The sequence below is a fragment of the Peromyscus leucopus genome, chromosome 15 (assembly GCF_004664715.2).
Source record: "Peromyscus leucopus breed LL Stock chromosome 15, UCI_PerLeu_2.1, whole genome shotgun sequence".
NCBI lineage: Eukaryota > Metazoa > Chordata > Mammalia > Rodentia > Cricetidae > Peromyscus > Peromyscus leucopus.
The window spans coordinates 54219235-54246570 of NC_051076.1; the positions used below are offsets into that span (position 1 = coordinate 54219235).

The 27336-nt window shown below is 52.8% G+C and overlaps 2 protein-coding genes across 8 annotated transcripts in view; one reads left to right on the forward strand and one right to left on the reverse strand.

Annotated features, from left to right (window-relative positions):
• The window catches only part of Ppp1r12b (protein phosphatase 1 regulatory subunit 12B), a 216566-nt gene extending 205405 nt beyond the window's left edge, over window positions 1–11161 (forward strand). For 4 of the 6 annotated variants that reach the window (XM_028876626.2, XM_028876628.2, XM_037211393.1 and 1 more), the window contains one exon: window positions 4833–4916. Coding sequence is in view for 2 of the 6 variants with exons in the window: in XM_028876629.2 (XP_028732462.1) it covers window positions 4833–4919 (87 nt within the window). In the remaining 4 variants the exon portion in view is untranslated. Of the gene's footprint in view, window positions 1–4832 lie in introns of all 6 variants that reach the window. The other 2 variants (XM_028876629.2, XM_028876633.2) reach the window with 1 other exon arrangement.
• A 1487-nt stretch (window positions 11162–12648) lies between these two features.
• Window positions 12649–27336, reverse strand: part of Syt2 (synaptotagmin 2) — a 112675-nt gene continuing 97987 nt past the window's right edge. For both annotated transcript variants that reach the window (XM_037211395.1, XM_028876634.2), the window contains exons 2-9: window positions 25556–25759; window positions 24250–24416; window positions 22710–22829; window positions 22234–22401; window positions 21786–21953; window positions 19881–19998; window positions 18842–18975; window positions 12649–18322 (exon numbers count right to left, since the gene is read on the reverse strand). In XM_037211395.1, coding sequence (XP_037067290.1) covers window positions 18116–18322; window positions 18842–18975; window positions 19881–19998; window positions 21786–21953; window positions 22234–22401; window positions 22710–22829; window positions 24250–24416; window positions 25556–25742 — 1269 coding nt within the window. In that variant the 5' untranslated portion in view covers window positions 25743–25759 and the 3' untranslated portion in view covers window positions 12649–18115. The remainder of the gene's footprint in view (window positions 18323–18841; window positions 18976–19880; window positions 19999–21785; window positions 21954–22233; window positions 22402–22709; window positions 22830–24249; window positions 24417–25555; window positions 25760–27336) is intronic.

A 27336-nucleotide genomic window follows, 5' to 3' on the forward strand; every position in this document is an offset into this window, starting at 1 on the left:
TAGCAGAGACCTCCTCCTCCTCCTCCTCCTCCTCCTCCTCGCCACTGGGACAGAGTTAGAAAAGCATTCTTCGCCTCCTTCTGTAAGTCTTTGCCTTCATCCTCCTCTTTCCAAAACATTTGTCTCATTCCCCTCCCGAATCTCCTGGCTCTGGGGATGTAGCCCTCCCTGCCCTGAGTATGTGGGCCTGGAGGCCGAACATAGGCGATATAAACAAGCCTTCTAATGGGCTTGGCTTTGCAAAGGAGATGGTAAGCAGTGGAGCAGAGCAGGATTTATTTTCAACTGAAAACTGCGCCTGGGAAAAAAAAAAATGTGTTTGGCAAACTAGAACCTTCCTCTGGCTGTGGATCTGAAAGACAAGCTCACACAGTTTGTTTCCCCATCCCAAGATAGTGTGACGGGGTCACCACTTCCCTGAAATGAGTTTTTGATTTTCAGCGACGATCTAATTAGTCTTGACTGGAGCCTCTCCTTTTTTCTGCCTGTTTGCATTTGCCTTTAGGATCAGCAGCTGGCAATGAATACCCACTAGTACTGCAGCACCCAGATGATCGTAAGGGCTGAGCTAATGTCCTGCTACAGATGCTCTCCCAGGCAGAAAGAGATGGAAAGGGGTGTGCCGCCACAACAGGGCAGTGAGCAGTCAGCAGGAGGTCCAAGCTGTTTCAGAGTTAGCCTCAAAAGTCCTGGAAGGACGCTAACATGTAGCTCTGTGGTGGAGCATGTGCTTACTGTGCACCAGGACCCTTGGTTCAGTCCTAGCATGCATGCACACAGGTAGATACATACACTCTAGGAAATTTTGACTTAGGGAAAAGTAGAGGCCCCCCAAAGTCCCAGTTATTTCTGTTTTCCCAATTTGTTGCAAGACAATGTAGGATATGGGGCAAAATTAGATCTCATCCTTTCAGTGATTAATAACTGTAACACTTGGCTTTTATTAAAGCCTGTGCTGAGTGCTGTATGTTTTTCTGATTGGTTCCTCAGCACCATTGTATACATTTTTAAAAGCCGGTTACAGAATCAGAAACAAGCCCAAGTCCCTTGGGAAGTAAATGGTTGAACAAGAATTGAAACACTGTTAGACTCCAGGATCTGCACTCACACGCGTGATACAAACCATCTATATATTTGCAGGCTTAACCATTCATTAAGCAACTCCAGCGTTGCATCAGAGAGTAAGGGCCTGAAATCTACCTTTTCAGTTCTCTGACTTATCTAAAAGGCCAGTTTCAGCCAGGTGTGGTGGCACATGCCTTTAATCTGAGCACTGGGAGGGCAGGCAGGCATAGCTCTATAAGTTTCAGGCTAGCCTAGTCTACATAGTGAGTTCGAGGACTGCCAGAACTGCAAAGAGACATCCCTTCTCAAAAAAAAAAAAAAAAAAAAAAAATCAGTTTCCAAAAAACATTTACCTGCCAAAAGAGTATGTCACTGTGATGCCATTGCCTGGCACATGGCCTACAGTCAGGGAGGCAATGCGACCCATGCGCCATGCCAATAGTCGGAAGAAAGAAACCAAAAGAATTGTATTTGGCAAATAAAATTCCTATGGAGTTCAGATTTCAGCGTCTAGAAATGAAGAATGATTGGGAGCGAACCATACACTTGAGTTTCTACATTTCAGTCTCTGACACCTGCTAGGCCTCAGTCATGGATGAAGTAGCACAGCAGCGGGCTGTGTGGCCTGCAGCCTAGTCCAAAGCACTTGCTGTGTACCCTCGACAGAAAGAGCCCGCCCTCTGGCTCCCACCAGGAGGAAAGGTGAGATGACGAAGGCAAACTGGCAGTGTGGTGGGGAGACTTGGCCTCACTCTCACCCCTTTGGAATCATCCCCTGCAAGTCCTAACTGAGCGCTTAGTGCCAGCCAGCTCCATCTTCAGAGAAAGGGAAGACTCCCTGACACACCCTGACGCTTCAGGACCCCTGTCCCTGTCTTTAACAGCGTCCTTCCTCATCATAGGCTATACATAGGAAGTCATCTTGAGGAACACATGTACTTGATCGTGTCTGAGCGTCAACATTGAACTGGGAGGCTAGATTCAGCAGTGGAGAAACTGATGTCTAGAGAGTGGGTGCGCTCTCTAACCCTCATGCTTGGACAGGTCTTCCCCACACGGTCATGTGTGACTTAGCTTAAGGTCAGACAGCACTGTTGACTCCCTTCATCGGAGCGTAGAGTCTGGGTCTCCCTTCCTCGGTCTCTGCACGCCACTGGTACTTTACATTCTCTTTAGATGTTAAATGTTGCAGCTGTGAACTTGTCTTGTCCATCTTTTTGCCCCCCAAGAATTGAGTTCTTAATGTGGAAAAAAAAAATCACCAACACTAACAAATTGTCCCTTTTTTTTTTTAATTTTTTTTGGTTTTTCGAGACAGGGTTTCTCTGTGTAGCTTTGCGCTTTCTGGAGTATTGGTAGCCAGGCTGGCTCGAACTCACAGAGATCCGCCTGGCTCTGCCTCCTGAGTGCTGGGATTAAAGGCGTGCGCCACCAACGCCCGGCTTGTTTTGTTTTTTTAAGCAGCTCAATTCTAACTTGGTGAGCAGTGAGTGAGCACAACTCATTAGATACAGCTTCTTCACACCTATGGGGTCCTGCTAAGAAATAGGGTTTTCAGGGGCTGGAGAGATGGCTCAGTGGTTAAGAGCCCTGGCTGCTCTTCCAGAGGTCCTGAGTTCAATTCCTAGCATCCACATGGTCTCACAACCAACCTGTGCAAGTCCTGTTCCAGAAGATCCAGTGCACCCTTCTGGCCTTCACAGGCACTAGGCACAGACACACGTGCGAGCAAAACACCCATCCATACAAAAGAAAAAAATTTAAATTGAAAGTCCCACCCAGGCAGACAATCCCCCAGCTGGAACAGTAGAGAAGAGAGGAAAGGTGCCAGCCTAGGCAGAGCTCGGAGGACTCCACTCTGAGAGGCGTGGAAAGGGCTAGCCAGAGCTGGAGGAAAGACAGGGTCAAAGACAAGCTGTTGTCTAATTCCTCAGACTCCAGTCCGCTCTTCCAGACTCCGGGGAAACTGAGTGGTAGCAGGGTCCCCAGTACTGCAAAGCCCATTGCAGACACTGGTGCCTCCACGTCTCTTGCTCCTGTCAGCCTCTCAGAGGCCCATCTGTGAGGGGGCGGGGCCGTTACCATTCTTTTAGCTACAAACATAGAAATACAGAGAAGTGGTTTGTCTAACTAAAGCAGTGGTTCTCAACCCTCCTCATGCTGTAGTGACCCCCAACCATAAAATTATTTCATCGCCACTTCAGAACTCTAAGTTTGCTACTGTTACGAGTCCTAATGTAATATCTGATGTGACCCCTGTGAAAGGGCTATTTGACACCCCTCCCTGAGGGGTTGTGACCCACAGGTTGAGAACCTCTTGACAAAAGCAATGTGGATCATTGAGAATGACCACTCCTGAATTTGTTTCTTTGGACTTGGTCACACGTGGGCATAATGTCATCACTAGCACTTAACTAGCTAGCTGCCCTGGACGAGTGATGGCCGTCTGTTCCCTCATTTATAGAGGCAAGGACAGCCGCAGCACAGGCTCCTGAGGTGCCAGTGAGACCTTCTAACCCCTACATTGTAGGTGTTGTTTTCCCTTTGTTCTCTGACTTGGGCTTTGGGAGTGTGTACACACACACACACACACACACACACACACACACACACACACACACACTTGCACACGATTGCATAATGTATCTTCCTCATGAGGTTGGGGAAACAAAGATCATATTTCTTCAGGTGCATTATAGATTCTCTAGTTTAATAGCAATGGTCAGAGCTTGAACTACATGGCCATGATTCCTGAGCCCAGGCCACCCTTTTCTGGAGGCCTCGCTTACTGTCTGGATCCTGAAGGTTGAAATGACTGATCAATGAAAGAAAGGGTGTCTGCATGACAATGAGGATACAGATTCCTGGAGCCTTCCTTGTGAAAATGTATTTACCGTCTAACCCCAATCTCCCAGCAAGGCCCACCCAGGAACTGTACCTCATTAAGATTTTTCAGATATACCGAATGTCTGTCAAAGTGCCTGATCACATAATAAAGACTTGGGTATCCAAGCTGGAACTCGCTCTTCCTGTATTCCTTGAGTTGAGCAACAGTATGTGCTGTGTTCTAAGTGGAAGAACTGACAGATGGAATCTTACTCCATCCCTTTTTCCATAAGCCTCTGTTTGCCAGAATTATTCTAACACCGTCCACCAAAGCATTGGGAAAGCCCCCTGGGTCTTGGCCATATCTGTCAGTTCCCTGGATGTTAATGTTGAAAATAGGTGTGTGTACAGTATGACCAATGAGAATTTGGATGGATTCTAGCTACCGAAGGCACCAGGATGACCTTGGTCATCTTGGCATGTGGCAGAAAGGCCAAGTTCTGTTCCTCAGCTTGCATTTGGTTCTTTATGGGGTGTGAAGCAGAGACGTTCATCTCTCAAAGGTCACTGTCTCTCTGACTCCTTGCTGAACCTCTCCCCTATGCCCTCACCAGCATACTTGGGCAGTCTCCCCAGTTTCTCTAGGCCACAGGTGAGTTCAAGGGCAGGAACAATTGCAGATAGCTACCGGCTCAGTAGACTAGAACTATAGGCTATGTGGAATGGGAAGCTGGCTTAGAGACCGCGAGGAGCTGGGTTTTCCCCGAATACTCACATTTCCAGCCCAGTAAATAGGAAGACCGAGGGGGTTTATCCCTAAGCAAAAGGATAGTAACAACTGATCACAGCCGTCTCGGGGCCCTGCTCACCTGCTGGGCTCAGCCTGGGCAGGTAGGGCCATTGTACCAGGCTCTAACCCCACCTCCCCTCTGTCGCCACAGGTGTTAACAGAGCTGAAGTCCGACAACCAGAGGCTGAAAGACGAAAACGGTGCCCTGATCAGAGTCATCAGCAAACTGTCCAAATAGAGGAGGTCAGATCTGGAGGAGGGGACAGCATTGCTGCCCACCCTTCCTTCCCGGCTCCTCCCTTCTGGTCCTCGTCGGTCACCTCCTCTGCACTCTGCACTGTACATTTCTCTACACTCTGTGTCCCATTGCCCCCGCACCTCTATCCCAAGTTTCTGACAGTTTTAACTGAAGCATGATTGTGACCATTTCAAGCAGTCTGGAGAAAGATTTGAGGGCTTCACTAAGCTCAGCTGTGGACCCCCAACTTTCTGCTGCTTTGTCCACATTGGTTTCGGTACAAAATGTAAGGCTTTGACCCATAGCCTTTACACTGACCCGCTGTCCTTTGATATAGGTGAGTCTTGTGGTGGCCCCCCCAGGATCCTATCTGGGGTGCCAGGAGAGAGGACAGAGTGTGGAGTTGCTCTCTGGACTGCCTCTGGAGCTGTTGTGTAGAGTCCAAGGTGATTGTGACTCTGATATTCACCTCTCAGGGACTGACTCGTTTTAACTTTTCTATCAATAAGCTAGAACTGCCCTGGCTGGTCTGAACCCCATTTCCCCCTTCCTACACGGCTTAGATGGCCCCGGACTCTCTTGCTCCTTTTCTTTCTGTCTTTTTATGATTTCTCCACCCAGCCTGATGGCATAAAGCTGAAACAGAGCTCCTGACCTCAGCTGTTTTGGCCCATTGTGGAAAATCATCACTGCTGCCTTGGACCCATGACCCCTGTCCCAGCAAAGCTGGAGGATGGCCGAAGGGTCAGCCCGTAGTTCACATCTCCCACTTGTCTGCTCACAAAGTGATTTTCTGGACTCTTCAAGTCAGACATAGTAGTATACACCTATAATCCCAGCACTCAGGAAGCTGAGGCAGGAGGATCAGAATTTGAGGCCAGCTACATAGCAAGACCCTCTCAAGAAGAAGGAAGTGTGGCTTCTGAAGACTTGAGTTGGCCTGGCTTCCTGTGGCTTTGTTTCCCTGTCCACTTGTGTACATGTTCCTCATGAGGAACGAGTTGTTCAAGGAGGCCTGGAGGAGAGTGAGGGGGGAGCCAGACTAGGGATGGAAACGGGCTGGAGAGCATGTGAGGACACTTGGAACGCTGGGCTTAGGCTGTGAGGTGGCGGCAGTCACATTTGGGGAGAGAGAGCGAGCCCTTCCTGGAAGCCGACAGGAGAAGTGACTGCTGGGGAGAGACAGAAGAGGCTGACGTGCATCCAGCCCCGAAGACTCTTTAAGAGTAGCAAGGCTCGTACATCTGGCCCAGCTGCTTTGTGTTTCTGGGACCCCTCTCTGCTACCATAGCTTTGACCTGTGGTCAGCCTTTGGTAGCTGTGCATTTATTACTTGAAGGGTGGCCCCCTCTAATAACCAGAGTTTTTATAACAGAAGCTGAGGTCTCCTGCTCCCTGCCTGCCCAGCACATTAAAGATGGATGGGTGGTGGTCTCTACTTCTCTAGTCCCTTCAGTCCTCCTCAGATGTCATGATTTTGATGCCTGTCACATCTTGACTACCATCTCCTAGCATCTAGGCACAAGCAGCCCTTTAGATTGCCGTGTCTCAGTCTTTAGAGTATCCCATGATTCCAGCACATAGTTAAAGAACTAGTTCTCATCGATGACCCAGTGTTGAGGAGATAATGCTTGATTTCTGTAGACATTTTGTCCTTTGGATCACATTAAAGGACAGGTCCTTAAAACCTCATTATCTTGGGGTTGCCAGTGATGTGGACCATTCTAACACTACCTCTGTTATTTTCTTTCATGAGGACAGCACTGTCCTTTTCTGTGGCCCTTGCAGACTTCATGTGCTCTTAAACAGAAGTTGTAATTCAGGGTCCCAGTTACAGAATAGGACCATGCTCACTCTGACACACTTTGAGCACATACAAGATTCTCTTTTCCATTTCAACCCACTCTATTATGGAGCACTGAGCCCAGATCTTAGAGAGGACTGAGCCACAGTGAGAAGGACCTGTCTTCTGTATAGGAAGCATTCTCTTCTTGCGGGGAAATGTCAACAAAGTGTTAGCCAACTGATTGTCCTGGAGTGGCTAGGATACTGGGGATTGCTGCCTTGTCCTTAGGAAGAGAAAATGAGATGTTAGGAAAACATTGTGAGTTTCTTCCATTCGTAGACCAGGAAAAGGTATTGCAGAGTTCTATGCCTGTGGGCCTTTTGAAGTGTCAGGACGGGTTCTCAAAACTCACAAACTGGCATTAATGCCTGCTGCTGTACGTGGCTTTCCATGTTAAGACGCCACCTCTTGCCAGGAAGGCAAGTTATTTATAAGCTTTTCAGTCTCAGGAGTACTGGACTCTGTAGCCAAGACCATAGTACAAATGATCATAGGTAATTCCAGGCACTTCTTTTTAGGCCACTAATTTTATTAGTGAATCTGTTCTCTTCAAAATGACATTGACTGAAAGCCCCCATGAAAGACATAGGCCCTCTCGTGGCCAGCCCGGACTCTTGGTGCTGGTCTCTTTCCTCTGTTGCTTGCCAGTTTCACACGGGAGGTCTCCCTGGCAGCGGCTTCCTGTGAGTAGTCTCACAGCTGGAGCGTGCCGACCGCTGCAAGCAGGTAGCCATACAGGATTCAGCCCTGTCACAGACCGCGCTGCCTGGGAAGTTCAGATGGGGACAGGAATGTTCTCACTACACATCACACTCTATGTTCTCATCCACTTGACAGCTTTGGAGTAACAGCTGGGCCAGTCCAGAGATTCTGGGGCTCCTGAGCCCTTCCAGACAGTACCGGGAAGTTTTGGCTCCCAGTCCCCCGTCTCGAGGGGAAGAGTGAAGCACATTTAAGGTGTTGTCTCCAAAGAATCTAAAGAACAGATCGATCCCGGGCCCTCTCAGTCCACTGAGTGCTCAGCTGGGCTGTTCTCATTTCCTAGACCCTCCTGGCTCTGTCCAACAGTGGGGTGGGGCATGTTCTCACCCCGCTTTCCCTGCTTCTGTCCCAGTCCTCAGCCCTCTAGACGCAAGCCTTGTTGGATGAGGTGGCTTCTGCCCAGGAAGTACAGGAGTGGAGTCTATGGGCCTACAAAAGAGTACATAAACCAGAAATGAAGGAGGAACCCTCCAAGTCAGGCCCTTGGCAGCCATTCCTAGCAGAGACAACTGTCTCCACCCAGTATTCAGTACTGACAGTGCTGGCACTTGTTAGGAGGTGAGGCCTCGCTGACCAGAAGCCTGGGGAAGAGAGGTCTCTAGAAAACATCTGTCAGCTGCTTCCGGACTGTCCTCCCTCAGGATGGGGAGGCTCTAGTCCATGGTCCCATGCCTTTTCAGAAGTGGGCCCTGCCCGGATCCATGCCTAATTATAGGTACATCTCGGTTGCCCTTCTGTTCTGAAGGTAGGTGCAAACCCTCAAACAGTATAGTTCCCTCAACCCAGGACGTGAGGCAGGACAAGGTGCACAGAGCTGAGCTACAGAGAGTCCAGGGTCATCTTATTTAGCTGTAACCCTTGGGCAAGATAATCTTTTAGGGTCCCATTGAGCTTAAAATTCTGTGATTTATTCATTTCTAGAAAAATGAGAACATTTTTTTTTGATGCTTAGATTTCTGCTTTTTTTCAAATTTTCAAGATCAGTCTTGTTTTCTTCCCAAAATCAAGCTGTTTAAGATCAGGATGCCAAGGCTGACCCCTCCTCCCTGTTGGAAAGAGAATTTAACGCTGAGAGCAATTGAATCATGTTGTGATTGCTTTTCCTCCTGGTGGTGAGGTAAAGATGTTCCCAACCTGAAGAGGTGATGATTGGAGCTGGTGGGGGATGGATAGAGCAGTGTGTCACTAGGGAACCAGCTGCGGCTTGGAGGCCTGCTCGGCCACCTCTCCCAGAGGTGACCAGCACTGCTTCTTGGTACCCAGGCAGCAGACTCAACTGGCACCAGCTGGTTTCTAGTCTTGAACTCTGCCTTGGGCAGCAAGTGTTCTGTAGTGAAGACCACAGCTGTTACTTCGGCCGAGTCTCAGAAGTGGGACGCTCTGGAGCTGTTCGGGGTGGTCTTTCACAAGAGATGCTACACTGCGTTTGTAGCTGTTTACAGAAGCCACAAACCACATGGCATCGAATGGTGCCCTGCCCTGGCCAGACTCCTGCAGCCAGGGCTGGAGGTGAGGAAGGGGCCAAACCCAGGAAGTGGGTGCCTGCGTGCTACAAGGGTAAAGGAGGAGGCAGCGTCTTTGAATGTGGAACAGGGTGGAGATTGTAAGCAGTGGGAGAAAGGAAGGCAGATTTCTGCACCTGGAAGTGCGTTCTGTCTCACGAGTTCATCCCTCAGCTCCAGCTGAGGCTGAGTGGAGATTTTAATCAGCCTTCCTAATGGGTATTGACACTGCTCAGAGCAGTCAACTCTGTCAGGGACAACTATTGATTGCTTGTGTTCTGATGAGATGGGAAAAATAGATCAACTCCATTATCGCCCAGAGGCTGCCACTGTCACAGCTACAGAGGAACGAAGTGGTCTCTGAGGGCTGAGGAAAAACAACTGGACTCCCAACAAACCAGAGGGCAGCCGGAAGGTGTATCCATGGCTCCTTGAGAGCTGGGGTTAAGGGTCACAGTTGTCCTGAGGTGTGCCTTGCAGCCCAGTACCTAGGTGCCCACTGGCTAGCTAGATGGTGGAGGAGGAGGGAACTTGGAAAGCCCATGGCTTTACTGACGTGTGTTCCGGCCTTACCTCAGAAGACTTGGCAATGTGAGGGTCTCTTCCAGTCTGGGAACACACACACACACACACACACACACACACACACACACACACACACACTTGCCAGGCTGGAGCTTTCAAAAAGAGCTCTGGCATTTTCTTGTTTAGAAATGAGAACTCAGAAAGCAATTTTAGCCAAGTGTACTCTGTCTATTTTCCTCTTCCTATACCACTTCCCAAAGGACTTCTCTCTCCCAGCTTGGGAATCTGCCAGAATGACATTTTGTTATTTCTCCTCTAAATTTTCCCCTACTGCTTCCAATAAAAATGTACTTGGGTGGCCCCTGAGGTGTCAAGATGGTGGTGCAGGTCCTTCCAAACAAGGACCCTTCCCCTCCTGCCCTCCCCTCTGCCACACTCCTTAGGCCTCGCTTCTACGCTTGGACTCCATGGTGCTTAAGGGAAGAGGTTTCCCATTAATCAGCCAAGAGGCCTGGAGGATTTTCAAACGCTGACAGCATGTTTCTCCCCCCCCCCCACGCCCCGCCCCATCCAGCCCCATTGCACTTTCAAAGCCTCTCCGAGACAAGGTTTGGTTTATGGGTCTGGATGATTCCCGTCGCAGGACTGACTGTGTCTGAGACACTCATTCCGTCTTTTCCTGAGGATGTGATTGGTCCCCACGTGTAAGGCAGAAGTGTCTCCCCAGCACGGGCTGGACTAGTTTGTGTAGTGCAGCCGCTCAGCCGGGCGGGAGAGAAGATCCAGAAAAGGCTGGACCGTGAGAGTCCTAAGAGCCTGAGGCCTTGGGCATGCTCTTGTGCCCAGAGCTGGGATCAGAGTGGCATCCTGAACAAGGGACACTCAGGGCCAGCAGCACCAAGTCATGTGTCTGTGCTGTTCTCAGCCCTGCTCTCGGGAGACCTCCCGCGGACTCCAGCTTATCCTAGGATGGGAGTGCAAAGTGACTGTAGGTAAAGGCACTGGAGTGGGTACAGGAGAAAGAGTTCCGAGACTGCGCCCGTCCAACACGCCCACCTTACCAGTCATCATCCCTTGAGCCCTCAATAGCAGGTCGGGCCTCCTCCTGGCCTGACCTTAGCACAGCCGAGATTTCCCTGAAGAGGGAGTGATGTGCATGTGGCAGCCTCTCCCTCCTGGAGGGACATGTGGTTCAGAGCCCGGCTTTGGCGTCGGTTTCCCTCTTCCCTGAGTCCTTTCCCTGATCCTGATCACCACTTGAGCGCTAGCATTTTGTATTTCCTCTCTCCGCCCTTCCCCCACGCTTCACGCACCCAATGGAGCTGTTTTCCAGCTGAGTTGTGTGGATTAACTTCAGTCAACTGTAAATACACCTGGAGGAGGCTCCTGAGGCAGGGGAAGCCAGACTGGCTTTGTAAACTGAATGTATTTTTATGCAACTTTGAGTGGCCTTTCAACCCTAAGATGGATGGATTTGCTTTACTGGTTGTTATTATATGGTATTAAGTGTTCTGTGTTTGAAAGTTTGGGAATAATATTCACATCTATGATGCCTGTAAACACATCAGTATTTATAAATGAGCAAATAAAACTGTGTTTTAACTTTGTGCCGTGAGACTGACAGACCTTCCCATTCACCAGGCGGCCCCCAGTTGTTCCCACTGACTTAGAAGTCTCTTTGCATGGGCAGCCACAGGTTTGTAAGTCACACCTGCCCTGCCTCAGGAAGGTCTCTCTCTGGGAGCATCAACAGATTTCCTGGGTTGACTGGCCAAGGAAAAGCCTCAGGTTTCAGAACAATCCTGAGAAGAAATCAGGGTTTCCGGTGCCTAAGGGGTGCCTGTCTCTTTGAAGGTGAGAAGCAGGGGTGTGTGGCCCACCTGGTAGACCCTAACATCCATCCTACCTAGGGAAGCTGGGCCCTTGCAGGCTCCCAGCCCCACCCTCGGGCCTCCACTGCGTGAGGGAGGGTTCCTTAGGTCACTGAATCGGGAGATCCAGAACTCACGTCTTAGTTCTAAACTATGCAGATGAAGCTAACTTCTTCTGTGGGGTCATTCGAGGTCTGAACTCCACAGGAAAGGAGCCTAGCTCAGGGAGTTGTCGCACAGGCTGCTGCCAGGCCTGGGGTGCGCAGCCAGGCTTCGGGTCTGCTTTCTGCCAGTGGAAATCCGTGGTCACTGACTGGGGAGGGAGGGAAGATTCTTTCCCCCCTGTCACCCAGCAGCGAGAAGAAATAGGCATGATGTCACCGTTGAAGAGTTCGGCCCTGGCCTTGGGGCTTAGAGCAGAGGCAAAAACATGACGGACACACGGGGTTCCTGGACCACAGACGTCACTGCTGCTGGCTGGGTGAGGTCTGTGGAGCCAGCTTCATCCACTGGTCACGAGTGCCAGCCTACCTGGTACCTCCTTGCAGCAGGGCAAGGCACCCACATTCTTGGTCCTGTACAGCCAGGCCACCTAGCCCATGGCCTCCGTCCGGGACTGAGGCAGCCAGACACCTGCCAGCTCACTCGGGCGCTCTGCCCACCCGCCTTCACCGCCCCCTGGCCATCTGGACCGGACACGAAACACAAGTCTAGTGCATGATGGTCCTAGACAAGTGACAGACTCTGGGGCTGGGAATAAAAGAGTGTCATCCTTTCCTGGTCTTGGCCATGCCGCCCCCTACTCTGTCCCTAAACATTCTGAAGCCTTTCTGGTCCCTGGTTCCCCGCCTCATCAGTCACAGACAGACAACCTTTTTTATAAAGCAAGATCGGGGACTTGGTAGTTTCCACTTTTTAAACATCTACACCCTGGGACCAGCAGCCCCCCTGTTGTCAGGGTCAGACTGTGGCTGTCCCCTAAGCTCGGGTCCTCTGGAGGGAACTCATCCTTGTGGGACAGCCCTTGTCCTCCCAGGAGGGTGGGCCCCGTGTACACACCACCCACCAGAAACCCCACCTGCCCTTCCCCTGAACCCAGAAGAGAATGGGCCAGGACCCCAAAACCAGCTCACCTCCCTCCCCAACCTTGCCGACCCACGTGGACAACTCTCCCCTCCCCAGTAAAAAAAAAAAGAAAAGGAGAAATGCTCCCCGCCCCCAGGTTGCTTTCAGCTCGTTTCTTTAATAAGGAGACGCAGCTCGTTACAAAATAACAATGTGACGAGAGATCAGACAAGAACAGAGTCCACACAGGGATGGAGAGCACTGCCAAGCAGGGTGGGGGAGGGCAGGGCTACACGTGGCCTTCTTATGAAGACAGGGAGGGCTCCTGGTGGGGCCGGTGCATTCCAGGGGGAGAGGGGGCGTGGGCACACCTGGGTTCCGCCCCAGCCCCGGTTTTGAAAGTTCCGGGGCCCAGGGTTTTCAGAAAGCTGATCAAGTCCTTAGATGAACAGGAGTCAGGAAGGGTGGTCAGACTTCCAGGTCATTTCCCTAAACTCCTGGCTGCTGAGGAAAGCTGGGGTGAAACTGAGGCCCCTCACTGCTCCCACCACCTTGCCAAACTTCCCTGCCGCTGTTCCCAGTTTCTGTTTCTGTGGAGAGTGGGGGGCGGGGGGACACTCCAGCCAACCCCAGTCTGCACTGAAATGGTCGCTCCCGTTGCGCTGTCCTTCATGCCAGTAGACCAAAGGCCCCTGGGACTTGCGCGTGCTCAAGCAGCATGGTTTGGAAATGGCAGAGTCCCCTTGTTGCCTCTGGCTTTGCCCAGTACACTTGCCCAACTCTGCCCGAGGTCCCCTGGATTAGTAACCCGTGACTGCCCTCCTGGGGAGCCCTGTGCCCGTGCCCCTCCCGTTCTCTCTACCCATACGCTTACCACTTGCATGCCTGCTCAGGCTGCCCCGGGAGCCGATGTGAGGGTCAGAGCCCAGGGTTCCCTGTTCTGAGTCACCCCTCCTCACCACACCGGCCACCTTGCTCGCAGGGCCACCCTGCTCCTGTGGCACTGCCAGACCAAAGAGGGAGGGCGGGCGGAAAGTCTAACCCACGGCAGCCCTCGGTGTTCCCCACGGGTCGCTCCTCCACTGCTCTCTGGGGGCCCTGACAGCTCAGGAAGAAGTAGGCTGGGCTAGCCTTGTTCACCCCGGACTACAGGCTAGGCTTCTGACTGTTCCTCAGAAGATGGTATCTAAGCCACAGAGTCACACCGCTGCCCTGCCTCTACCCAGGGTTGAGTTGAGTCCCACCATCAGACCTAAGCCGAGAAAGGCAGCCAGGGGCATCTCCTGGGACCCCACCAGAAGCCCTGAAACACCATCTGTCCTCACGACACCGAGCTAAAGGAGCAAGAGAGGGTAACGGACAGGTGAGCCCTTCACAAGTTTTCTGTGGGGAGCCAGTTGGAGGGACGGGGGTTCTCCTGGGAGGAGTCAGGGGCAGCCTCCAGCAGGAGGCCCCTTTATGGCTTTTCAGTTTATTCAAGACAGTGGGGAGAAAGGAACCACGCCACACACATGGAACATAAAAGCAACAGGACACCAGACACAGGCTAGACACAGTGCACTGTGCCCCAAGGGTGAGCCTTGCAGACAGATGTGTAGCAGGCCTGCCTCGGGGCGAGTGTCCTCCAGCATCTTCCCCGGGCAAGGCTGGCACCGGGGCCAGAGCGTTGTCTCCCATTTTGGACATTCCCTGTAGCGGACGTAGGGTGGGACTGAGGACAAAGACTTTACACAACATAAAATCAAGGAGCAGCCAGTTCTGTAAAACAGGTTTGGGGTTGGGAGATCAAGGGGACGCTCAGCATTGCCATGCGGCTATTTACAGAATTGTAGACATGCATCTTGATTAAACAAGATTCTGCTCATAGGTTTATAGATAGCATCTTCTTTTATAATATATAACTAAATGCACATGGAGGGGTCAGATGAGGCTCAATGGCTTCAGAAGTTTCCTGTTTTGTTGTTGCTTAAAAAATAAAGTATATTCATATAGCTTCAAGTCACAGTGTCCCCTTTTCAATATTGCAGTTCAAAAAACAGGTTAAATCCAATCTGTGGTAACCAACCTCTAGCCCCCGGGACTGAAGAAAAAGAGGGATGGAGTAGCCGGAGGGTACAGCGCCAAACATAATACAGGATAAGCCAATTAAATTTAAATTTCACATTAAACAATGAATCACTCTATAGTAGAGTGTGTCCCAAATATTGCATAGGACATACTTCAAAATTATTTGTTTATCTGAAATTCAAGTTTAACCAAGCCTCCTGTATTTGTATTTGCCAAATCTGGCAGCCATTATGGGGCTCTGGGCCACCTGCTGCTACCCATGGCTCTGACAAAGACCCCAACCAGCCTGCGGTAGGAGCAAGGCAGAGCAGGAGGTGTGCAGAGGATGGGGGGGGGGATCCAGTCTTCCTAACTTGGGGGAGACTGCCGCTGTGTCCGCCCTCAAAGATGGGCTCTCCTACAGAGTTGGGGGACCCGGGATTCTTAAGAACTGACATATGACATTAAAGGGGCAGGGATTTCTTCCTCTTCGCTATCACCCCCCCCACCCTTCCGAGTAGAATGGAGGCATGTTTATAAAGCTACTTTTACGAAGAAGCCTCTAGTAAAACCCTCCCACCTTCCTCACTGAACCTCGGGCCAGCAAAATCATCCCAGAACACTTCTGCAGAGACACAATCTCTGTTGGCTTCCTGGGGAGAAAGAAGATGGGGTCTCTGGCTGGGCCTCACCCTTGATCCTCAACCCAAGCGCCTGCTGTTTGGAGCTCCCCATTCTGCAGGCCTCAGCCTTGGTCTCCATGGCTCAAAAGCTGCCCACAGCACCCCAGAGCTTACTCCTGTTCTGGGAGAGTCATCCAGGGAGGACATGCACCCCCAGATTCTGAGTAGGATTGGGTTTGGGTTTTCATGGTCTTAAGCTCTCTTTTGGGGAGAAAAACCAACTCTAAAAGTACTTTCCTCTCTTTGGGTTGAAAACTTCCAGCCTCAGAAGTACCCAGAATCCCTCACCAGCCCAGAAACATTGACTATCTTGACTTAATGCTGATGCCCCAGCACCCTGACATTCCAGAAATAACCCCCCGTGGCAGTGAAGGTTTGGAATGCTATGCTGGAGTTCGGGTCACATCAGCCCCTTGGTGCAGGAAAACCGATGCCTCAACATGTTCCTGCCTGGCTCCTGCACTTGGACAGGTGCCATCTGCTTGGGTGGCTAGTGAGGGACCAACCCTAGGCCTGGGGAGGAACCACTCCCGGCAATCCATGCTGGCTCCAAACTAGTGATCAGAGTTAAAAAGCCCCGGGGGCTGCCCACAGAAATGAGCTGCAGCCCGTCTGGAAGGCCGGGGACACTAAAGCCACAGGGACCGTTCCTGCCTCCTCGGTGAGCAGTGCGGTAGGACTATGGTCTATGAAGGAGGTTCACAGGAGAGAAGCCAAGGAGTTAAAAGGTGGATTGGGAGGGCTGGAAGAATGCAGGAAGAAAGGCAAGGGAGTTCCTGTGAATGAGGTTTATGGAATGCGGGTGAGAAGAGCCAGTGCAGGGAGGGACCTGGGAAAGCACCAAAGTTCCACAGCTCTGGGGAGAGAAAACACTTCCAATGTCCAAATCAGGACCCCGGTACTCTCCAAGCACCTGGACTCTGAGTGTACCCTATTGTCCTACAATTTTCTATCATGACCATACCTCTGGTCCCAAGGACTACAGCCCACAATCCTGTGAGAGTCCTCCGCCCTTCTGTGTTTAGGATACACACACAGAGAGAGTGTATAAAGTACAGAACTTCCCATGTACCAAGGGCCTAAGACAGGCAGGCCAAACCTCACTTCACAGTCTGTTTCTGGTAGAGGTGTTAACTCACTCCCTACTTAGATCCCAAAGCAAAGCAAACCCACATATCTCCCATTTTCATTAAAATTAAGAGACACCTTCTTCATGCTGGGCTCTCCAAACTACCACACCATCCATCAGACCTAAGAGAGGCGGAAAGGACAGGATGGGCAGAGCCAAGTCCTGCCTCCCCCGGGCTTCCGGGAAGCTGTGTATTCTCTGTGGTAAGCAAACAGGGCCTGAGAGGTTCAAGGGAAGCAAGCCGGGAAAGGAGGAGCCTCTGGCTACGTGGGGGCTAACTCCCTACCCAGGCTGAAGGTTTGGAAGGCTACTCAGTGCCAGCCTGACGAACATATATATGGCTTTTTATCAATACTGGGGACAAGTTAGGGATCGGGAAGGGTACACTGAACACAGGGTAGAAACCTTAGCAGGTTCCCTCCAGCACTCATTGGAAATGAATGCCCTGTTTCCTGACATTCAGAGAAAAGTGCCTCTAGGGAATGGAAGGATGGGGCCCGGCCACAGTTCTGCCTGGGTCCTTCCAGCTGCCATCATCATGGAGGAGGCCCCTGGGCCCAGGGCGTCAGGAATAGGAGTTGCGAGCTCCTCACTAGCCGTCCACGCTTCCCCTCCTTGCCATCTCCTCCTTACCTGGACCTCAAGGGGCCTAACCACTCAAGGCTTCCTCTCCCAGGTCTCTGGCTCTGTGCAGAGTGCTTGGCTTCAAGACAGGATTTCTCCACTTACACATAAAGAGAAACAGAAGCAAAAGCAAGACGGTGCGTGAATGTAAATGACGTGGTACCCTTGCACTCCGCAGAGGGAGGAAGCGTCTGCCTCCCACTGGAGGAGGCAAAGTTCCAGGAGCTCAGTTCTAGGCTTTCTGGGTAATGGGACTCCTGCTTCTTCATCGTTTGATGCTGTCAACAAGAACGCATTCCTGGGGCGGGCAGTCCCTGGTAGAGTCCAACCAATCCAGTGAATAGTTTGTTTCCATGAATGTCCCCCAAACCACACTCCTGGGGGAAGCCATGACTGACAGGGGGAAGTCTCTGATGGCATGAAGGCTTTGGTCCTAGTTCTGAACACATCCAGTACCACATCGCGCGCGGCCTTCCAAATGGCCCTTCACAAGGACTCTGAGAGCTTCTGGCATCTGACCAGGGCTTTGGGCCTTCTTCACACGCTGACAGGCCTCCCACTTAGGCAGCCGGCTTTCTTCATCATGGAGTCCCTGAAGAAGGATTTCTCCTTTGACACAGCTTCATTGTCCAAGGCTCATTCCAGAAATGAAGAGAAGGACTCAAAGACAGAGGCAGGCAGGGATGGACGGATGGATGGAAGGACGGACACCACACACACACACACACACACACACACACACACACACAACGTTGGCCATTGTGTTGCCTTGACACTGAGAAACAGTATGTGCTACCATTTTGTTGGTCCAAAACCCAGGAACAGCAGGAACTGCTTTGACTTTCTGCCAGCAGAGGGCCTCACTGGGGCGAGACCTGTGTGAACCTGTGAGGGAGGGGACGGGGCATGCACAAGGACAGCTCCTGGGACAATAAACAGAGTCAGGCTTCTCTTCCACCTCCTAGGGGACTCCCTTCACGCAGCCACCAAAAGGAAGTTGGTCTTTAAAAAGAGAAAAAGGAAGGAAAAAACAGGACACACCGCAAACAAATGAAGAAACCTCTAAGGTCGCATAACTGAGGTATTGATAGCTCTGGATCTTGTCAGTGTCCTCGGGGGGCAAGCGGCCCCAGCCCCTGTGGCCTACTTGTTCTTGCCCAGGAGTGCGTCCACCTCCTCCTCTGGCTTTAGAGAGTGCCACTGGGCGATGGGCCTCCGGGGGTTGGCCAGCATGTCAGACCAGTGCCGCAGCTCCGTGCCTGTGGCGTTACTGCCCACGAAGATCTTGCCGATGGCTTCATTCTTGCCCAGCTTGTCATAGTCCAGCACAGTGACAACCACCTGGACTTTCTGCAAGGCAGCAAAGACAGGAAGGCATTCAGAGGAGAAGTGGGACCCGAACCCATGATACACGTGCTTGTCTGTCAGTCTATGCTGCAGATGATACGGAAGGGAATGGCTTCCCGCTCCAGCTCCAGTTAAGTTCCAGTGGACATGGAGATGGAGGTCAAACTTTTTTTTTTTTAAAGGCAGCCTGCATTTCTACCAGCAGGTATACTGGAGCATGCGCGGCGCTCTAGGAACTGTAAGACCTGATGGGATGGGAGTGGCCTCTAAGGAGGTCAGTGGACACACAATAAAAACACAAGTGTTCCTCACATACATTAAGGAGCTATATGACTTTTAAATAGTTCACGTTCATCTCCTCAGATAATGGGGGCCCTTCAGGAAAGTCCTCTCCGGGGTCCCACCCCAGCACTGTCGGACTCAGATCCTCTCCCACAGGAGCACAGCTGTTCCACAGCTGCCCTCTACCTCCCCATGCTTGTCTGGTGAGCTCAGAGCCCAAGGCCCTCGAGGCTGAAGCACCTGAATCTGCTCAAAGGGGATCTCGAAGCTGAAGGACTCGTTGAAGTAGGGGTTCAGGGTCTTCTTCTTCACGGTCGTCTTCTTCTTCTTGAGCCTCTTGCCATTCTGCATCAGGTGGATCTTCACGTAGGGGTCTGCAGAGAGAGTCCCAACCCAAGAGACTCCTCAGCCCTGACCACCTTCCCAGGGTCCCAAGGCCACTTTGGGATCGGACCAGCGTCCACCCTGAGGGCCCCGGGCCCTTGGAAAGCCCAGAGAAGGGAGAGGAAGCCTCAAAAGCAAAAAAGTCATCCAGGTCAAGGTAGGGGAAAGGTGTTAAGAGCCACCCTTAGGGATTCCTAGAGCATGAAGTCCAGGCACTTCTGAACTTAAGAATGGCCTTGTGAGGAAGTGTGGGGACTAGCTGGCCAGGTGCCTGAGCTAAGCCAGAGTCAGAAAAGGAAGTCAAAGCGCACTCTGCCCCACCCCACCCCCACCCCGTCCAGTTATGCCCGATGAGAATCTGAGAATACAGAAGGGAAGTGACCAGCCCAAGATGGAGCCAAATCCCGGCTACAGGGCTTATCGTCTGAGGAGGCTCTGCAGAGGGAGTATGCTTTCCCTGTCAGCATCCTGTAGCACAGGCTAGCCCTCTTCACTGTCAGGTAAGTCTGAAACCCAGAGCACCCCCCTCCAGAACAGAGCTGGCAGAGCTTACATCCTCTCCTGTGTGAAAGGAAAAATACCCCCCGACTCTGGTGGCAAGGCAGAAAGGCAGACTTTGGGCTAAGCCCTGCCACCGCCCACACTTCCTGAGAAAAGTCCTACATCCTTCGCTCATGTGGAGAATGAAATCCTTCTGTCCTCTCCATGGCCCAGTGGGCATGGCCAGAGGGTAATGGGAAGGGACTCAGAGGTGGAGAGGCAGCCTGGAAGAAAGGTAAGACCCGGAAGCCTGTGCCCGCCACAAGCAAGATGCTTTCTACTGTCAGCTCCGGGGACTCAGGGCAGTGACTGGCTCACTGGTGCCACACACTGGCACCCGGGCGTTCTGCATTACCTGAAAGGCCCCCCACGTCCATCTTCTTGAGGTTCTTGGCCTCCAGGATACAGACGGTGAGCTTCCCGGCAGTGGGCACGTAGCGCAAGGAGGTACAGATGTCACCCAGCTTCTCTGGCTGTCCAGGGAAAGAAGCAGCTCTTAGGTCACCTCCGCTACCCCATCTTGCCAAGGCTGGCGAAGCAGTGATTTCTGGCTGCCTCCCTTAGTCACCAGCCCCCACATCTGTAGCTGAGGTGATCAGCTTCTGACACCTCACACTGCAGTTCCCAGCCACGGCCCAAGGAAGCTGATGTTCAAGAAGGCAGAGGTCTGGCCACAGAGAAGGACCTGGCAAACCTGGCGGACGTTCGGTAGGCTCAGATCCCCACCAAGCTGGGGCGACAAGGGCACAGGAGCGGGTGCTGGGAGGCCAAGTGTTTCGGGGAGCCTCTTTCCTGGTGGCTCCGGCTTGCTGCCATCCTTTCCCATCAGCCACTGGGCTTGCAGAGTGGTGTGTAAGGCTTCAAAGCACTTTCCTTTCCTTTTATTATTGTCCCTTAACGCTTTTGTGTGGACAAGACGTTGTAACCCGCAAGACACCCAGGTTGGGGGGTGGGGGGAGGCGCTCTTCTTCAGAGTCAGACAGCGGTGTAGCAGCAGGCGGGAGCGCTCTCGGGACTCCTGACCTAAGGCCTCGGCCAGCCCCCAGTCTTTCAAGGATGGGACCACCAGGGTAAGGGTAAGGCCAACCAATCACACACGTCTTCCTTCAGGTGAGTAAGCCTTCATCTCTGACAACAGAGCAGGCCCCAGCTACAGAAGAAGGCCTAGTGCTCCCTGCTCCTCCACTGAGTGCTCCCTGCTCCTCCACTGAGTGCTCCCTGCTCCTCCACTGAGTGCTCCCTGCTCCTCCATTGAGTGCTCCCCGCTCCTCCACTGAGTGCTCCCCGCTCCTCCACTGAGTGCTCCCTGCTCCTCCACTGAGTGCTCCCCGCTCCTCCACTGAGTGCTCCCCGCTCCTCCACTGAGTGCTCCCCGCTCTGCCACTGAGTGCTCCCTGCTCCTCCACTGAGTGCTCCCTGCTCCTCCACTGAGTGCTCCCTGCTCCTCCACTGAGTGCTCCCTGCTCCTCCACTGAGTGCTCTCCGCTCCTCCACTGAGCACCGTGCAGGCAGCTTCAGGAGCCTGGCTGAAACATGCCAAAGTAGCTACAATGGGAGTTCTGGCACCCAGTAAATGAGAGGTGGATTGCTGTAGCCACACACGGAGAAGCCTATAGAATTAAAGCTGGCTTTTCTTGTGGGTAAACTGAGGCATAGAATCTCATTGACAGTGGGACCTCAAAAGGAACAACAATAATGGCGTCCTTATCCCATGGCTTGCTTGACAGACACCAGGCACGGTACAAGGCACTTCGAAGGGGCAGTTAATTTCCCACTGGAAGCCTCTAAACGAAGGCACCAAGGTCACAGCTTAAAAAGCTTCCCCTGGGCCTGGTAGTGGTGGTGCACGCCTTTAATTCCAGCACTTGGGAGGCAGAGGCAGGTGGATCTCTGTGAGTTCAAGACCAGCCTGGTCTGCACAGCAAGTTCTAGGATAGCCAAGGCTACACAGAGAAACTATATCTCGAGAAAAACCAAAAAAAAAAAAAAAAAACAAAAACCAAAAAAAAAAAAAAGGAGGAGGAAGAGGAGGAGGAAAAGAGGAAGGGGAGGTCAAGGAAGAAGAGGAGGAGAGGGAGGAAGAAGGGGAGGAGGAGGAGAAAAGGAGGAGGAGAAGAAGAGGAAGAGGAAGAAGAAGAAAGAAGAAGGTAACAGCTTGCCCCAGGTCAACAGCCCGCAGTGAGGAGCTGGATTCTCAACCCAGCAGACCGAGCCCAGACCTCCGCTCCGAGCATTGAGAGCTGGTCCTCTCCACTCTCACCTCCTCCTTCTCCCCGCCTTGTAGGTCCCTCCACTCCTCGATGGGCTGGCCAAGGTCCACGGTGTTCATGGGCACCTTCACCTCTCCAATAATGTCATGCTTAGAGAAGCGATCAAAGTCATAGATGGCCATCACCAGGGTCTTGCCGCCTAACTCCTGGTATGGCACCTGTAGGGCACAGATGGGGTCAGAAGGGGCCACGGTGGTCTGAGCACTTGGGGGGGGGGGCGGATGCAGTGGGAAGAGCCCCGGGCTTGGGCCTGTATTGCCCATAGGGACCAGGCCGACTTGGAAACCAATGTGTGAGATGGGAGAGAGGCTACTGCGGCCTGCTTCTGTGCCATCCTGAGCATGTCCCAGGGCCGCAGCTGGGGCTGTGGACCAGGGAAAGGTGTGCAGAACCTAGGGGCAGAGGGGGAGCCGGAGTCTTCCTTCCGGTTTCCATCACCTTGAAAGTGAAGGTCTCGTTGAAGGCGGGGTTCAGTGTCTTCCGGTGCACCTTGGTCTCATATTTCTTCTTCTTGTCTGGGAGGAGGAAAACTTTGACGTACGGGTCTGAAGTGCCACCCATGTCCAGGGCAGGGAGTTCAGCAGCTTGCAGGACACCCACGGTGAGCTGTGGAGAAAGGGTGTCTGGGTCCATGAACTCATCTAGCCCCAGATGGGTCTCCTACAGACACCCCCCCAACGCCCACCCCAGCAGGAGTCTGGGAAGTAAGGCCAGGCCAAGCTCAAGTTAATAGCCAAGTAAGTTAATAGCAGAGTTCACCTGAAACCTTCCCCAGAGGGGACTGACGGTCAGAACCAAAGGATATATATGCCCTGTGGCTTCCAACCGCCCACTCCACGGAAAGAGGCAAGGCCTCCCTGCCTCTAGGGAACGACTTCCGCCCACACCGGGCCCCCCTGCCCAGCCCCACACACCTGGTTGGCTTGGAAATCATAGTCCAGAGAAAACTGCAATTTGCCCAGGTTCTCTGGCTCCTTCTCCTCCTCGCCTTCACCTTCTCCTTCAGTCAGGCCTGTCTCTGCATCGTCGTCATCCTAGGAGAGCTGTGGGTGGGGAGAAGGGCTTTTATAGGAGAAGGCAGCAGCCACCCCTCACAACAACACAGAACAGCCCCAAACCCTGACTCAGAGCCCTGCGGGGGGACTCTGTGGGAAGAGCCCCGGGCTTGGGCCTGTATTGACCGCAGCGTACAGGGCAGACTGCAGAAACCAGCATGTGAGATGGGTGAGCGGCATGTGTGTAGGGTCTCGGCTCCCCCACAGCCCATCAGGACGCCCAGGCAGACACCCAGCCCCACACTTGGAAGGCACGACCCTGGCTTGGCCAAGAACCTCTCCTCTCTGAGGGGTCAGGCACCGCGCCACAGGCCAGGTAGCTTCTTGAGGCAGGGTAATCACTGCCCTTGTAAAACCCTATCAGTCCTTTGCTCAGGTTTACCCATCCTGGGCGAGACATACCAGGATTGCAGCAGTCCGGGCAGCCAGAAGCAGGGCGAGTCCAGAGAAGCAGAAAGAGAAGGGAGTGTGATATCAGAGCAAATCCTTCAGCTCAGGCCAGCCTGAAGTCATGGCTGCTCGATGAGATCAGTCTGGGTTGTGTGCACACATGCTTGCACACATATGCACACATGCAAATACACAGGAACACGCTTACATACACACATATGCATGCATGCATACATACACTAACACAGAGATATGTACACACACACACACACACACACACACACACACACACACACACACGCACACACGCACGCACACTGTAGGCTCCTTTGAGGCCCACCTAGGCACACAGACTCATGCGCACTCAAAGGCCATCATGACCCTTGGCTGTCTTTTGGGGTCAGTCCCTCCTTCCAGCCTTCATGATGACGCCTTGAGAAAAGACTCTTCCCAGTCGTTCCCCAAACGGACAACAGAGGACTGTGAGGAGCCCGGCTCTGGAGGGACTGATATGCCAAGGGACCTGCTGAAGCCAACCCCAACAGGCTGAGGTGGATACATCATTATCTGAGAGTGATGGATTCCATGTGGTCCTGTCTCGGTGCCTTTAAACCTACCCTGCCCCCCCACCCTCACCCTTATCTCCTCTGAGTCCCCACCCCGCCCAGCCTGATATATCTGCCCTTCCGTCTCTCCTGGCAGGAAAATCTGGTGTTACCTAACGGCGTCTCCCTGGTCGTCATCATGGGTGGCTAGCACTTTGTTCCAGTGGCCTCTGGGAGTCCACACATTGTCCCCTTCTTTTGCCTTTTCAAGAGTGAGCTCATGCTGAGGTGGACTTCAGTCCCTGCCCTCCAGCTTGGGGTGGCTGACCTGACACTAGAGTTGTAACCGTCGCGGCCCGTGTGGAGAGTGCAGAGGGACAGGTCACACCGAGGAGGAGCGGCTTGGCTATGGAAGCCCAGAAGCCATTGCCAGGGCCCCTCCCAGCTGCTCCCCAGCATCCTACCTGGCCCCCCTTCATGTCCTTCATGTTCATGGCGTTCTTCATGCCTTTGCCCTTCTCCTTCTTGTTCTTCTTCTTCTTACAGCAGCACTTCTTACAGATGCAAAAGCAGCAGGTGAGCAGCAGGAGACCAGCGACCACAGCCATGGCGATCAGAGCCCAGGGCGGCACTGCCCACACACAGAACCCCAGAGTCAACCACGGCCATGGGATCAGAGCCCAGGGCGGCACTGCCCACACACAGAGCCCCAGAGTCAACCACGGCCATGGGATCAGAGCCCAGGGCGGCACTGCCCACACACAGAGCCCCAGAGTCAAACACGGCCATGGGATCAGAACCCAGGGTAGCAATGCCCACACACAGAGCCCCAGAGTCAACCATGGCCATGATCAGAGCCCAGGGTATCAATGCCCACACGCAGAGTCCCAGAGTCAGCACACTTCGCCTCACAAGCCCTCATCCCGAGCATGGACCAATGTGGGCTGGGCCTGTGACTCCCCTCTTCTCCAGCCCCACATTTTTATCCACACATCCATGAGGTATATGAATACCTCGCTCTTCGCTGCCCCCTTGTGGACACAGCCTGCTGGGTTAGCAGTCTGGAGAACGTGTGGAAGAAGAGCAGTTGGGGTTGTTTCCAGACTTTTCCAGTCACTTGATCGTCACACAACTGGCTAACCTCATCACAACCGGGGGAAGGACGAGCCTTGTGTCCCGGCCCTGGGACAGTGCTCAGAGGCCTGACGCAGAGGCAAAAAAAATTCCTGAGCTCTAGCTCCCCTAGAAGGCTGGCCTTGCTTAGCCAGAGGGCTGGGGAGCCCTTAACCGGCCCCCCCCATGGTCCCTGCTGTCCCGAGGCCCTGGCTCCCACCAGTGTGGCCGACCCTGCAAAGGGAACCCTGGTTCCGCATGGAGAGCCTTTGCCAGAGTTCAGAAAGCTTCGTTTTTCTGCACTCTAAAGCAAAGCAGTTTCTAAATGCTGCTGGAAACCTAAATAATGATTCCTATCTTACAATTTTTTCGCCTTTTATTTTTATCCTTTGGTGGGATTTTAAAATTGTACTTAGAGTTGAACTCACCCCCTGAAGCTTGGAACATGTAACAGTTAAGTCCCTTCGGTGACCTCACTAATTTTTAGACCATACTCCCAGCCCATGCCTTACCGGGTTCCCTGAAAAACCCAAGCTGAGACCCAAAGAAGGAGCCCACCCCAGCCCACCCCAGCGGCACCCCACCTCCTCAGGCCCGGCCCTCCACAGGCCTCCCAGTTCTAGCCCTGCAGGCCTCCTGGCCACCAGGGTCACTCACGGGGGATCTTGTTGATCTCATTGAAGAATTTCTCCTTCAGCTTGGCGAACATGTCTTCTTGGCTCTCCCCAGCGCCCATACCCTCTGTGGAGTTGTCGGCAGGTCTGACAGGCGTCGCCATCGTGGCGCTGGTGGCGGTGGCAGGAGCCACGATGGGCTCCTGGTTCCTCTTGAAGATGTTCCTCATGGTGGCAGAGTGGACAGCTGGGGCGGGGGGAGGAAGAGAGCGGGATAAATCTCCCAGAAGCTCTGCCCAAAGGACCAGGAGACATTTCCAAACTAGAGACTATGGATGTTTCTCCCTCTGCAGCGCAGCGGGACTGAGCGTGGAGTCGGCAAAGCGCAGACAACAGCCCCGGGTAAGGCAGTGCCGGCAGGCTGCGGCTGTGGCAGGTACCTGCTGCCAGTGAGCTACCAAATCCAAACAACGATCTGAGGTGGGGTTTTTGTTTGTTTGTTTTTCACATTCTTCTCACGTAACAGCTGGGGACACAGGTGCAAAGGGTTAAACATCCTGAGGCCTCCCCCAGCCTGACAGAAGCTGCCTGGCTCCAGAGCCCGTAGACTGATTTCCCATGCCATCGGCATCCAGGAATGGGGGAATCTGCATCCAACCTCCCGTGGCTCTAGGAAGGAGCAAGGGGGATCACTGAGGTCACGTGGGCCTCTGTGCACCCTGACTTCCACGGAAAGGCTCGCTCGGCCTGCGCTCTGCCTGTCTCCATGACACAAGGACACCTCCCAGCCTCTTCGCTTCCGGTGCTGGCCTCCTGCACTTGCTCAGGACCGTTCCCCACCTTTTCAGACCCATATCTGTAGCCCTGCTCCTCCCAGAAGTCCTAGCGCAAAGGGGTGGCGTTCACTGGAGACAGGGAAGAAAGACAGAGACAGAGACACAAGCTAGGGGCGGGGGGGGGGGGACCCCGTGATTCTACCAACCAGAGAACTAAGGCACGTGGCACACTTGAGGCCAGTATTCATTCTGTCTTACGTCTCGACCATACCACACATAGGTCGGCACTCGGCTTGATTTATCTTTTCCTGTACAGTTTGTCTTCAACACTAAGTGGCTAAATAGTATCCCTCTGGACATAGTAGTACCACGGTGTTTTTATTCCATTAGTAATAGAGTTTCCACCGCTATGTGGCTGGGGTATAATTAAATGGTAGTCCTTGCTTAGCATGTGCTTGCCTAGGTTCTGTATTCTGCATTACTGGGTGGGCGCGCACGCATGCACGCACGCACGCACGCACGCACGCACACACACACACGGGCTCTGTGTGTGTGTGTATAGTATATATATACACATATATAATGAAATATATATATATTATATACTCACACATGCATATACATGTGCTATATATACTGTGCATATATGTGTAACTATAACCACATATCTATACATACACATCTATAACAAGATGAGCATAAACTCTGGTCTTCATTTAAAGCTATGCTCTCACAAGGCTCCAAGCTCTACCCTGCTTTCCCAGCCCTCTCTCACACTGTCCTGCTGTTCCGAGGGGGGTGTGCCTCTTCAACTCACGTCCCGACAGGACGGGGGCTGTGCGATATTGACATCAGCTTCTCCTGTGTCGGGTGCACACATTTCTAAGATACACATGCTTGACACCTGGCTTGTTTGCTTTTGAGACAGGGCCTCACTGTACAGTACAGGCTGGTCTTGAACTCACAATCCTACTGCCTCAGTCTCCCAGGTGCTGGAATAGGTGTGCATTGGCATGTCCACTTGTGACGACGGGCTTCTTTCCTTTAG